Here is a 14,911-nt window from a genome sequence, read left to right on the forward strand (position 1 = left end):
CTTAACATACTGAAGCTGGTTACTTGTACATTTGAAAATACTGTAGTTGTAAGAAATCTAAACTGATAACAAAAAATGATACCAGGGTTACTTGGAGGTATTTTCTGGTCTGAGTGGGTCTAATAAAGAGGCCTGGGCACACCACATGTCTTGTAGACACCTCTATCCACTAAAAACCAGACTAATCGGAGACTTTGACTTCTATTCCACAAACCCACAACAGAACACAACATTAGCAGGGACAGATTTGACTTTAAGATTTAGTTCTGCACATTCAGTCACACATATACTGTCCAATGAAATAGTCTAACTCACTGAATTCATGCAAATGAAGGGGAATTTAATCAAGCACATTTAAGAGTTGCATAATAAATACACTGGAATGAAAACTACAATGCAGTTTATGCCCAGACCATCAATACAACCCATTCACTCGCAATACTAGTTTCTGCAAATGATGTCAAACACATGATACGGAGCTAGTTTTCAACCAAAACTTAAAAAACAAAAAATGTTTTACAAATGCTTTGCAATTCACTAACAAATATGGTGTGGTTCACAAACACAAAACATGCCAAACAAATTAATAAGTTTTGTTTTGCAAATATAAACTATATGTATTAGTTAAATTTGTAAAATACTTCTAAAACATAATGATTCAGACACAACTGATGTCCAAGACAAATAAATATGTGCTACAAAGAAAAAGCTGACAGACAGAGAAGATCAATATCCAATAACTAGAAGCACTCGGAGAGCGCAGACCTCCGCCAAGGCTGATCAGTGGCCCCCCCGAAGCCAAGGAGGTTATGTTTTTGCCAGGGTTTGTTTGTCTGTCTGTCTGTCTGTTCGTTTGTCTGTCCATTAGTGTGCAACATAACTCAAAAAGTTATGGACAGATTTTGATGAAATTTTCTGGTCTGCGCCCCCCCCGTGGGCCCCCCCACCCCCGATCACCACCAAAATTTAATCATTTCTTCCTTATCCCATTTCCAACAAACCCTGAAACTTTCATCAAAATCTGTCCATAACTTTTTGAGTTATGTTGCACACTAACGGACAGACAAACAAACAAACAGACAGACAGACAGACAGACAGACAGACAGACAGACAGACAGACCGACGAACAAACCCTAGCAAAAACATAACCTCCTTGGCGGAGGTAAAAATAGATTTTGTCCTCATCTTGGAATCATCCCAATCCACAGCACCACCTGCTGTTGCAGAGGATGAATTACACTGTGGGAACCAGTATGGTGGAAAGACTATGCCTGAGGTTATATAATAGTACTGATGCTTATTTGTTTAATACGTATATCTTGTATTTGCAAAACAACATGCATTCGTTACTTAACTGCATTTTGTACCGACAGATTACACCATGTTCGTTAGAGAAGTGTGCACATTTGTATGCAGCACTGTACTGTTTGTTAAGTTTTGGCAGGAATTTAACTCCATACATACCTTTAGAACACTTCCACTTTGATAGCTGGTGATTTTGAGGGAAGTTATTGATATTTTTGTGCATTTGCTCTCAGATTGCTAGTCAGTAAGAAAATAAACACAAATTTCCAAAATCAGATGGAAACATAGATCAAGAATACAACCAAGCTCTCACAGTCCACTGCTTTCAAGTCATTTGCCTTTGAATAGTGCATGCATCACCTCTCTCTTGGTGTGGGATAAGAACTGAAATAGTTTTTTTATATATTGGCCACTACTGGCAGAGATTCAAGAGGTAAGAAGCTGCAAGATTTCTGAAGTACAACGTGCACAGTTCTCTTGGTCTTCGTCGCAACACCACTACATTATCCTGCACTCCATGACATCAACCATATAAGAGATATGACCTTTTACAACCTGCAGTGAATTTTAGAGACATCATTAAAATGTGTTGTAGTTTTTGGCTGCAGATTTTGGTGTTCTAGTATTAATGTGTCCAACTGGTGTGTGATCGATCTACTGAGGCTCTGTTTTCTGTCTGATGTTTAAACCCAAAAGTCACCTTTATTATTCTTTCTGCAACCCAAACATTGTCCCTTTCAGTCCTATAGTGCATTATAATAGGCAGTCAGCATCTAGTGACACACATCACAGTTCAGTGACGTCTCAGTCCCATCATGGGTCAACATTCTTTTCATTTCACAGAAACTCATTTTTGTCTCTTTCTTCCTTCTTGGTGTTAAATGAAAGTCATGAAACTCCACAGTCATTGCTGGTTTTTACAGTCTTACATGGGTCACCATGTTTACATTATTTTAGCGCCAAAATATTGCTGTTTTAAAAAAAGGGATCACTGATATAAAATTCTTAGAAACAGTTTTTCCTCAGTTAACAACTGCGCCATCGTATAATTTATGGTATGGCTAGTTAATTCCTGGAAGGGTTTCATCTAAGGCTTATGTTCACTGTCAGTTAACTGATGAAAAAAAAAAAAAAACCCTTTCCCAGAGCCCATGGTGGTGCAATTTAGTATTTTGTTTTTGTCTATACAACTTTAGGAAAAATTAAGAGCAAATTAAAAAAAAAAAAATATATATATATATATGTATATATATATATATATATATATATATATATATATATATATATATATATATATATATATGTGTGTGTGTGTGTGTATATATATATATATTTATATATATATATATATATATATATATATATATATCTATATATATATATATATATATTTATATTCTACAAACCACTGACAAAATTTCTCCCCAAATCCATACAAATCTTGTGACATTTTAGAGTTTTTATTTGCAGAAACTGCAAAAAAAAAAAAGACACACTGTTATTAATTTTTAAACAACATAACATTAACATTTAAGACAACTTCAGAGAGTGGTAATGAGTGGAATAACTCAGATTTTCAATACCAGATTTAATGCTCAGCATGCTTTAAACTCTTTCATGTAAATGTTGGGTTCTTCTTGTTAAATTAGGACATTTGGAGTAGTCTCTTCATTTTTTTCCATATATGTATTTGCATTTGGCATCAGTGTATATTTGATGTATCAGCACTGATTATCATAATTGTCATACACTAATTTTCTATTGACTACGTTATTGTTTCAGACCTTTTAACCCTATATTGACCTTCAATCTAAGTCAACAGGATCCAGTTGAAATTCAGTGGGTTATACATCCAGTGTTACATTTAGTACCTGACTGTGATTTAGTTTCAGTCTTTTGATGAATCTTTTTTTTGTTCTTATTAGAGCAGCATTCAGCTTTTAAGCTAACATTTGGAACAGTCTCATCCATTACATGGAGGAAATTAGTTAAAAATCTATAACAGTAGAGTAATAATAAATCAATTAAATGTCAACTGATGATGCAGAATCATATCCAGGTCCATAAGTATTTAACAGCACAAGGTTCATGGACAGCAGGTACAGTACTGTGTGAGGTGACAATCAGCTTCAATGGTAGACAAATCTATTATCCTATTGCAAATTGTGACCAATAGAGGGCTCTGGTGGGTTTCATACAGGCCAAGTCAATCAGTGATGTCTGGGATGGCTACAGTATGTTACTAGAAAATTGTACAGTATATTAATGATAAGCAGGCCTTTGAGCAAATATAATAATGCATAATAAAATTTAGCAGATGATAGTGTCTGCTGGGATGGGTTTGAAACATGACAATCAAACTGCATTAATCCATAATCAATTTCAGTGAAATTTAAGAGCATTCTCTTGTATGTGGTGCTAGAGCTAAAAGACAAAAACACTCTCAGATGTCTGTGCAGCATTGTCAGAAATATGCACTCTCCACATTCTCACTTTTACTCATCCATCACCAACTGAACCTTTATCTGTCTCTTACTCTGAGGCCTGGCCACCAGCTTAAGACAGTCCAACTAAAACACACAGATACTTAAACATCTTCTTTATATGACAGATAAATCCATGTGGTACATATTTATACACACTGCTGTGTTTTAAACCATAACTCTACAAGTAACATAATAATAACTAAACAATAACCTAAATGCCAAGTTCAGTAAGAAGAGTTAAGTGCATGCATCTATATAAAACTCAAACTCATTTATGACCTTTTGTAATTTCTTGTCACACAATTAGTTACAAGGTCAAGCTCATTGTATCAGAAAATGGACGGTGTTCTAAAGGCCAATCAGAGAGCAGAAGAGCCCTAAAACCCAGAACTAAACCATGTTTAACATGTTTCCATCAGATGGGACTGAGTGGCTTGGCCACACTGGCACAGCTAAATGCCTGACACTTTATTCACAATATAGTATAAATTAACGATAAACACCTTAAAATGTATTTGCACGTATTCAATACTTAATAATAAATCAGAGTAAAGACAGAGCTGAGCATAGTCTCTGACATGGCTTTTGTTTTGTATTGTGAACATTTAGGCAGGAGTTTTCAGATACAACGTAACTGTTACCACACCCTAAAAACAGGACATTATGGAGTTAATTTCAAGCTTCATCACAAAAACAAAACTGCTTTAACAAATGCACTACAATTAAAAAGCACAGTGGTTTTTAATTGATTCCAATTAAGAAACCAGTGCAATGTTAAATACAGCATATTTTTAATACATGCTTCAGAGACAAAACACAGTACATCCTACAGAAAAAAACAATATCACTATTTGCTAAAAAAAAATTTCCACCATGTTTATGTTGACAGTTTTCTCCCATATGTCCTGAGTAAGTCATCCTCCACAACAGCAGGTGATGCTATGAGTCCATTTGAAAGCAGCAGCATTATGTCTGGATTTGCCAACATTAGCTCTGCTAAATAATGAGCCCAATTTTCCGTTTATTTTCAGACATTATAAGAATCAAATGATGTTATCAAGGTGATTTTAGGGTGAATTTGTTGCTGCTCTGAACAGGCATTTCCTGTTTTTTCTCCATCTGAGTTTCACACATTAACATTAACATAACATATGAACATTGGTAAGGTAGAACAGCTAAAAATATAATCTGGGTGATATCATATCTATATCTGCTTATACAAACAAGTGTAAAAGAGGTGCATTATTTAGCAGTAATGATTTTAGCAGAATGTAACAAAGCATCTGCACATTCACAAATTGACTGACAGCGCCCCCTGCTGTTGTGGAAGGTGAATTACTCAGGCACAGGGCATATTTTGTACTTGAAAGAGTTGTTTTTTTTTTTTTTTTTCTGAAGCACTGTGTTAAAAATATGCTGTATATTTGGTTGATAGGCATATTTTGTATTTGCAAAACAAAATGTGTTTTGTATTTCTGAACCACACTGTGATTACGGTGATAAACGGCATTTGGATCATATTTTGTCTGGTTTTGCAGAAAATTAGTCCCATAATTTTTTTTACCTACAGAACACTGTTGTGTACATTTTGAGCAATGCACTTCACCTTTCAATGCTGTCAGTTCATGTCTGTCCTTGGATGATCGAGGAGGTATTAAACCTTGTAGAAATCCAGTGATCTATGTCATGTCTCTGAATGTGAACCCTTTTCCTGTCTGTCCCTGTTAGAGTGTGGTACAGCTCTGTGGAAGGTTTGGGTTATGTTATACTTTGCTAAAACAGTCTACTATTTGTCCAGTATCTCACTCTGTTGGCTGGACGTTGTCATAACAGGCTTATTGGCTCTGACTCTGTCAGAGAGGAGTGTCATTCCATTAACACTGGTTCTTTGACACTGTATAAAAATGTTGAGGTGAATGATAGTAGAGGATCCGCGCTGTTCAAGCCTCACTATTCAAAGCTTTTACTGAGTATTATTGTTTACACTGTTGCCAATAACCAGTTGCCAGTGTTAACTTAAAACTGTGTACCTCCACTGGTTAATGTTAAGCAATCACACATGCAGCTTTTTTTTTAATCTTTTTTTTTTTTTCTTTTTTTTTTTGCTACCAGCTGTACCATGAAAATTATGGTCACTTCCCCATAAAGTATAGTTGTTCTTAAACTCAAGGCAAGGCACATAATGTGTTTTATGAAATATCGTGCAAAAGAGGAGTTTAATAACAGGGCAATTATTAAAATCTAAAGAAAAAGTAAGTCCTTCCATCCACTGCATCTTAATGTAGCACAGAGGGAGGAAGGGGAGGAAGAGGAGGAAGAGAAAGAGGACAAGGAGGAAGAGCAGGATAGAGGGAGAGGTATTATCAGTTTGAGCCATGCATTCTTTAGGTCAGCACAGCGACCATGGCAGCACCATGCAGTATACATCAGCTGTTAGCTAACTTTAACCAAACCTTAAAACCCGCCCTGACAAAACATATCAGCACCTTCAGTACAAAATCTCAACCCTAAGTAGGCACTGACTGCTGTTAACATGAAGGAAAACGATCTGTCCAAAGAAATGCACACCTCTTGAAAGGTGTGTTCAGACTGAAGGCAAAGTGAGTTTTCATTGCACACAACTGCATACAAATTTAACGCAGAGATGCCAATGGGATTAATATGTCTGCGCCAGTTCAAAGTGTCTCAAATAATAAAAAAGAGCATTTTGAAAAGACTGTTGATTCAAAATTATAAACTTTGAGAGAAAAACACATACAGCTGCTCTTCAATATGCATATGGTCAATGCATAGCTAACTGGACTCTTTACAGTCCAATGTCAAACTCCTAAAAACAATGATTACAAACACTATGAGGAATTAATATCACAATTTGACGCACTCCAATGAGCAAAATGTATAAAACAAAATGAATAAGTAACATATTTCATGTGTTTCTTGCGTGAAAGGAGCTGCACAGGTTCATGAGTGCGTAAATGTAGACACTTGAAGAAGTATTCTGGCTTAAAGCCTGGTGAGTAATTTGCTTTAATGTAGTGCCACCTAGTGACAAATAATTAACTTCTCTCCTTGAAATAGTCAATACAAAGTTGTCTTTTTGGGGTGAAATGAGAAACACATTTGTACAATGAAAGAATAGTGCAAATTCATTTAGCTTTCAGTCTGATTTCACCTTCACACTGAAAAATTATTCCTTTGTAATTCTACAATCTCAGGCAACAAACTTCAATAGGACGTTTATAGTCGCAAAGCTGTAAGAGATTAAAACATGGCACTGGTTATAAAATATTAGTCCCTATAAAAATCTCTTTCATATTCAGTCTTTCCATCTCCATAAAGATGGTGTTTGAAATATCAAAAGGCCAGGGTGCACATGTTTTGCTACTGCTGCAACAGATTTTTGCATTTAATTTTACATACAAATATCAATAATGATCTGTTCTATGATCTCAATTTTTTTTTCTCCTTCTGCATTCAGAGCTTTGACAACTACACAAATACAGACTGAGTGTTGCTGAACTGACATCTTGCCCTAATGAACACATGGTTTCAAGATGTTGCCATAACCACAGACAGTGATTAATGGTTGGATTCTATTAGTCACTAACCTTGCGATATATATAAAATGATCCTACTCAAAGTTAAAACGAATTCTGTAAGATTTTAATCCTTTTAAAGATGCCTTTAAAAATATTGTTGAAAAAAAAAAAGAATTGACTAAATAAAGCTGTTAAAAGCCAGTCTGAACAGAATATTGCTTTGCCCCACTAAAGCACTGCCACAATGCGGATCTTGTCAACAAGCAAGCTCATAACACATTACCTCAATTCGTTGCTCGTTTTCAGTGCTAAAACCATCAACTAAAACCAACCATATCCCTGTGCATAACCTGCCCATCCATCTATCTCCAGCTCAGCCCGACCGTCCCTGATCAACACCAGACGGCAATGACCAACGGGACGCCTGCCAGACCACCACGCATTGTAGATCTGAACAAGAAACTCTTTTGTGCTCATTTCGGGTCAGTTTCACATGACCTTCTGTCAAACAGCTTCACCCAAAAACACACTTCAGTCTGCTGTATCATCGCGCCAAGGGTTGCTCAGAAAGGAATTTTGTCTTAATAATAGTGCAATGCATGTCTTTCTTCTACCTACATCAAAACGCCATCACTGTGGTGTTTTAGACGCAAACACACAAATCTACACAACACCTCCTCAAAGAGCAGGGATGAGTGTGGAAATGTAGGAACCTTATTCACCTTCTACAAACCACACAATGCTACAGTTTGATATCAGTTAAACGTCGACTGCGCTGCCACATAGTCCTGATTTTAACAGATGCTTTCTGAAGCTCCGAACCATATTCGTGCAGCAGGTAAATGCTTCTCCAAATGATGCTCCATACTGTCATGACAAGACGATCAGCATCTGACGGAAAGGGAACAGCAACATATTCGACTGAAACAGCCCTGAGCCCTTATCAGTCACCAGGAACTCTAACAGCAACTCTGACCAAGTGTAGCATTGTGTGTTGTGTTAGAAGAGGCATGAATATAGTTCATATATTCCACTATTATTCATGTTTTATGGAAAAAATAAAAAAGCACAATCAGACAGTGTTAAAAACATGAGCCTCTCAAAGCAACTTAATGGATTTAGGCTAATGATTGTCAATAAAAAAGACAAAGCCTCTGTCTTTTGGTGGGAAGAGGAAAAACAAACGCACTGTTTCAACTCTTCGTTTTCTTCAGGCGTATTAATAACATATTAAAAAGTGCAAAGAAACATTACATATTAACAACAGGATCTCTTTCTAGTTGGTTCAGAAAAAGGGAGGCTTATTTGCATATATGATAAGCAGCACCTGCAGCGGAGAGGGGCATTCTGGGTGTTGAAGGGAAGGAGGGGATAAGGACTATATCCATCCCAGGGAGGAGGAGGCCTTATACTTAGACTTAGTGTAGAGACTCGGGTGCAGGGGTAAAGGCAAACATCCATCCCAAGGGAACAGGCCTCATCCAGGGAGCACACATGGATTACAGGATTCGTAGGACCTGCTGGGTTGAGGCCTTGTTCTGATCCGCAGTTCATCTGGACCAACCAGACATCTGCATCAATCCATAATTTCCACTTGAAAACTCACATCAGTGGCCAGAGAAGAGCCATTTAGTGTCATAGCAAATTCATTCATTCTGGGGCTGCCAATGGCTGAGTAAGAGCAGCATCTATCTCAGCATCTGTTTCCATCCAGGCTGTCTCTTCATGGCACATACACATATATAAACATTAGACATTTCACTTTATATTTATATATATGTATGTCCATATTATTCTTCTACAAAGCTGAATATATTTTTCTTCAGGCAATGTTTTAACAACACTGCTTCGCTGCCTCCGGGACAGTACCGACCTGGCAATTCTTCCACTTTTCACTCAATTGCCGAGATACCAAGACTGAAAGACAGAGAAAAAAATGGTTAAAATATACCTCACTTGAGTCACCTCACACCACAATATCGCTTACTGCATACACATAAATACATTCAGTCATGAGAAAAAGAAAGTGCACCCCGTTTGAATTCTATGGGTTTATGTCCCATCATAATGAATCATCTCCTTATCTTCTAAAATGATTTAAATCTAACCTAAAATAACATACAACAGATTCCATCAGATGAATATTTATATATAAGCCAAAATGGAGAAGCAGTGCACACCCTTTATGCTTCCACAGGAATTAAGAGGGAAAGGTTGTGTCAACCAAATGCCTTGGATTTTATCGATTACCAGCAAATGTGACCACCTCTATAAAGCAGAATGTTTAGTAATTGTGCTGGTTTGGAGCATTCATACCTGTGTTAACATAATATCCATCAATTCTGATCTGTGCTGAATGGTTCTAAGGCCATTTCCAAACATTTCAACAGTGAGAAAGATTTTCACACAAGTGGAGAAAATTCAAGACAACCGCCAGACTTCTCATGAGTGGACATGGCAGCAAATTCTAACTGGATGATTTGCCAGATGAAAGCCTCTTCTTTCTAAAAAGAACATGGCAGCTCATCTTAGGTTTGTAAATTTGTATGAGAATAAACCACAAGACTTGTGGAATAATGTCCTATGGACCCACAACACCAACGAAGAAGAATATTTATCTTAATACTTCCTTAAGTATATTTTACAGACATGTAACATGCACCGAAAGTCCTCCTGAAACATGCAGGAACACCACACACTACAGATTAGGAGCAGTGGGCTGTCATGTCAGGTGCCCAGGGGTCAAATTCCTTACTTAAGGGCACATCAGCCAGTAAATTCTCTGCTGGTCTGGAGAATTAAACAGTAAACCCAAAATCTTCTGAGTTTGCCTGAACAGGGACTTGAACCCTGGACTCTCAGATTAAAAGTCTGATGTTCTACGATTTGAGCTACCCAGGCTCCTACAGTGAACCTGTTTGCTCATAATACATAATTTGGTGAAAAACAAAACCACATGTTATGGACACAACGCCTCACCCTATCAGCCACAGTGGTGGAGGGGTGATGATTTGGGCTTGTTTTGCAGCCTCAGGATCCAGGTACCCTGCAGTCATTGAGTCGACCACAAACTCCTCTGTACACCAGAATATTCTAGAGTCAAATATGAGTCCATCTGTGTGACAACTAAAGCCTGGTTGAAGTTGGGTCAAGCATCAGACAATGACCTCAAGCAGACAAACAAACCTATAACAGAACAGTGAAAAAGAAAAGAACCCAGGTGTTGTAAAGGCCCAGTCAAAGACCAGGCCTCAGCCTGACTGAGATGTTGTGGCGGACCTGAAGAACACACAGCAATGTGTGGTGGTACAGAAAAAATATCACTCCAAGTTATTGCTACTAAAGGTGGTTCTACAAGCTACTAAACCATGGGGTTTAGTTACTTTAACAGATACTTCTTCACATCTCCATTTTGGCTTCATTTGTGTTAAATAAATAGTGATATTGTGGAATCTGTTGTGTTGTTTTATGCTTGAGAAGAGAATTAAATTCTAAAACTGGGTAAAGATCAGATTATTATCTCTTTTTTTAATCATGTCCTGATATATATTACTGTAGAATTTAACAAGGATGTACTTTCATTTTCTCATGACTGTAAGAGAAGCCTGTATTTTGCCGTTATGAGACAAATAGTCTTTTTAGTTTAGTTCATATCTGAGTGAACTGACCCATTAATATAGAAGAGTTGGTCAGGTTCTTCAAATGCTTAGGACAGGTGCTATAATGTTTCCTTTATCTCCTCTAACAAAGGATAGAAACAATCCCTTACAAAAAAAGAGATATTCCCACCAATTCCTTAACAATCAGAATTCCAGAGGTAATTTGATGAGAACACCAGATGTGATATAATAGAAATGTACAGTCATACTAGATATGACTGAATTATATTACAGTATGTAGTTACCTAATAGCATTTTTTAATAAATACAAAATGCCAAAGCTTTACTTCCCTGCATTTCAAAACATGAGAGCAATGCAGATGAATAATGCAAGTAAGTTTCTGTCTGCAGATACTATTTGCATCATTGCACTACAACTTATCAGAAATTCAATACGATGTCTCTACACTAGTGATGTGAGCATAAGGGATTTAGTGTCTTGTTAGATTAAGGATGGATGTAAGCTGTGACATGGGCACAGGAAGCATTTTTTTATTTTTGCCAGTTTTCAGCGAGGCATCTGACACATGCATGAGGAAACACTGCAGGACTGTGATCTGGTTTAACAACGCCAAAGTGCTTGTTTTTTGTTTTTGATTTTCATTAAAAAAACATCCCTCATACAATTACAGCGACAAAGTCCAGCTCAACAGTACACTTTATTAATATATTAAATGTATCTGTAATTAAATTAATGAAAATAAGCCGAAAACGTGTCATTAAACCTGGGTAGGATGTATCTCACCATTACGTAGCTGTGAAAAATTTGAGACAAAGAGAGACAGAGGCATAGACAAGGTGGGGGATTCCTGGCTCAGCAGTATTAGCTGAGCAGTTCAGTTTCTGGAGCAAAGGCACTGCAATGCAGCAGCCACAATGCAACACACACACTGCTGTGTAACACACAGGGCCCGCTCTGCTGCTTATCAACACACACTGTGAACACGGTTTCTAAATACAGCCTGTCCACAGCCCTACTGAGCCACTAAAAGGATTTACTGGTGGCCTGGCTTCTACAACTTTAAAGCAGTGCTCGCAAAGTGGGGTCTGGGGGCTCCTGGGGGTTCTCGACCCATAGCCAGAGGGTCTGTCAAATGCTGTGCTACAAATGATAAAATGTGCCATTCATTAGATGGAGCAACACTGCTACAATAATTTCAATTTATGATTTGTTTCTGCAAGATTTGTTACTAAGGAGCAGTAAGTTTATTATTTTAAAGGTGAAGCACGTATTGAAAGTCAGTTTAGACTGTCTGAAATGTCACCTGAAACGACTGGGGTCATTAGGACTACGCCAGTTTTATCATGGTTAATTCTGGGTCCTTAGAACACCTCCCCAAAACTTGAAAACCTGACTCAAGGGTATTAAAGGCTGAAACTGAAGACTGAAATCAGTGAATAATGAAAACACAAAGTTGTCCGACTGGATGTCATTGCTAGGTATCACATTTCCTCTTATCTTGTACAATTTATGTACTCCATACAACACAAAACATTCTTATTATGAGCTATTATTATTATTATTATTATTATTATTATTATTATTATTATTATTATTATTATACCACGGGTCACTATGAACAGAAAAAAATAACTTCTAACTTTTTGTTATCATCCACAAATGGTTTGAAACAAAACTGCAAGATTCAAATGTGTTTTTTCCTGATTGTAAAACTCACACATCAGTAAATCTGCATGGATGCACTGATCAGAACTGATCCCATCCCTCTGGTCAAGCGGATTATAAGTATGAGCTGAATCCATCATCGTATTGAGTCTGATAATGTAAAGTAAACGTCACTAACCTGGGCTTGGTAGATTCCACCAGGGTCCCGAGGGGTGACACCAACAAAGGAGGAGCGATTGGCAGGGGGGGTCCCAGGGGCTGAGTATGCTGAAGGGATTTAGGATTACAACATCAGCATCATGGTTTCTACATAAAGATAAGTGAATAATTTCAACAAAATGAAATCTGATCAAAAGTTCTGTCTATCACACAATGGAGCTAAAACATAGAAAAACAGCCAAATTACCCAGAGAGAGAAACATAAAATACTGAGGATCAAAAAAAAGAACATCAAGTAATATTTCCCACATTCATTTTTATCAGTCAATGGTAATGGTAATTTTGATTTTCAGCAAGTCTAACTCACTTTTTTTTCAAAGTCTGTCTTGTTACATGAAACACTTCTGTGGCAAACTGTTGGTGCAGGATCAAGCAGTAAGACATGTTTAAATCTTTATGGTGTTTATATTCTGTGGATTTAACAACTTTAATGCCTCCCACATCCAAATTAATTACTCCCAGCACTCTTTGCAATGTACCAGTGAAGAATGCTTGACTTTTATTTCTCCATGATGGTTTAATAAATACAAACCATGCAACAAGTTTTTCCCCTGTTTTCAGAATGAGAATGGGATCAGTCATACTGTAAAAAGTATGGAGAGACCTAGCTATGCAGGACTATCAGTAAAAGATCGATTGTTTTGATTGGCCTCCTGTAGTGTTGTTTGTCACAGTGAAGCAGAGGAAAGTCTGTTATTGATAGCAGTCGTGCCTCTTTGACGAGCAGGTCATAGACAGAATGAGAGAAAATCTCTCTGATGGTAAACGTTTGTGCAGCATCCTCCTCTCCACAACCAGCCTGAAACGGCTCCAGACAAAATCCTCAGAACAGAACCAGCCCCCCCAAAATATGTGGACATCACTGCCTCTAGTTCACAGACTCATAGAAGCTACATTAGACATAATTTGTTGCACACATTAAAAAAAATCGAAGTTTCCTCAAGAAGTCTTGCTTGTTCCTTTCAGTCCACAGGATTCGCTAAATTTCAAGTGAGGAAGGAAAATTTGTGATTTGAGAACACAGAAGGCACCCTTTTGTTTCATGTTCCTGCTGAGTTAACCTGTTCAGCATTAACCAGTGATGTTTGATTATATGTTAAGATGCCTCCACCAGGTCTGACAGACTTACCCTCCTTCCCCTTGTGTGAACCCCCCTTCCCTTTCCCTTGACTGTAAATTGCCTTGGCTCCTTCCTGAAGTACAGCCCCCTTTTTTGATTACTTTGTCTTTTGTTTTCTGTTGACTGCTTTGAAGTAACTGTATAAATACCATCTGAAAACATAGATTCGGGGTCAGACTACCGAAACAGACTCTGTCTGCATCTGTAATCTCACCGTGCTTTGGAACACTAAATAAAGCTACACTCATCACAGCAAACTTTGAACCAGGTTTTGTGGATTTTTCTTCAACTCAAGTCTAGTTTGTAAAGGTGTGAGACGGGCTGTCCCTAGTGTTCCCCAGTTACCAGACCCTCAGTGATCTACTCCTGTACCTGACATAAGCTTGCCTATTTCCAATCCTGATGCCTATTCCCAAGTCAGGCTCCAACTTCATACCTGTTCCAGATTCATCTGCGTTGCTTTTGGGATTACACCATCTGTTGTTTACCAGGAGTGAAGGAGTCACCCATTCTTTCCTTTCTCTGCAAACATGGTCCTCACATAATGATACAGGGGGGGGACAATCTTTAGTATTTCTTCTCTTTACTGTCCATTTGACTGGGCGTTAGGCACAATCAGGAATTTTGTGGGCTCATTCACTATATTTACCCCATCAAGACACAAGCAGCCACCTGTACAATCAAAACCATCTAATGATCTAAAATGTTTTAATAACTTCTGAACACTAATCCTATCAATCCCATGTCAATAATTGAAGTAAAATGCAGTATTCATCTTTTCATGGGCATCAGACAGGATCCATTTGGATGTTCAGAGACTGTAGTGAATGTGGAAACCACCGTCTCTTCTACAACACCTGATTCACCGTAACTACATGGAATTGGATCGATGACAAGGGACACACTGGGTTTATGTTCAGTTACTGAGATTTTGCCGGAAAAAGTCATTCTTCAG

General features: G+C 37.6%; 1 protein-coding gene and 1 non-coding gene across 2 annotated transcripts in view; both read right to left on the reverse strand.

Annotated features, from left to right (window-relative positions):
- Positions 1-2,946: 2,946 nt before the first annotated feature.
- The window catches only part of nfic (nuclear factor I/C), a 61,675-nt gene continuing 49,710 nt past the window's right edge, over positions 2,947-14,911 (reverse strand). The window contains 2 exon segments of the mRNA XM_030132352.1: positions 2,947-9,248; positions 12,796-12,884. Of these exon segments, the coding sequence (XP_029988212.1) occupies positions 9,228-9,248; positions 12,796-12,884 (110 nt within the window). The 3' untranslated portion in view covers positions 2,947-9,227.
- trnak-uuu (transfer RNA lysine (anticodon UUU)) lies at positions 10,160-10,232 on the reverse strand. Its single transcript has one exon. It is a non-coding gene; the product is annotated as a tRNA-Lys (tRNA).

The sequence above is a fragment of the Sphaeramia orbicularis genome, chromosome 4 (assembly GCF_902148855.1).
Source record: "Sphaeramia orbicularis chromosome 4, fSphaOr1.1, whole genome shotgun sequence".
In the NCBI taxonomy this organism is placed as follows: Eukaryota; Metazoa; Chordata; class Actinopteri; order Kurtiformes; family Apogonidae; genus Sphaeramia; species Sphaeramia orbicularis.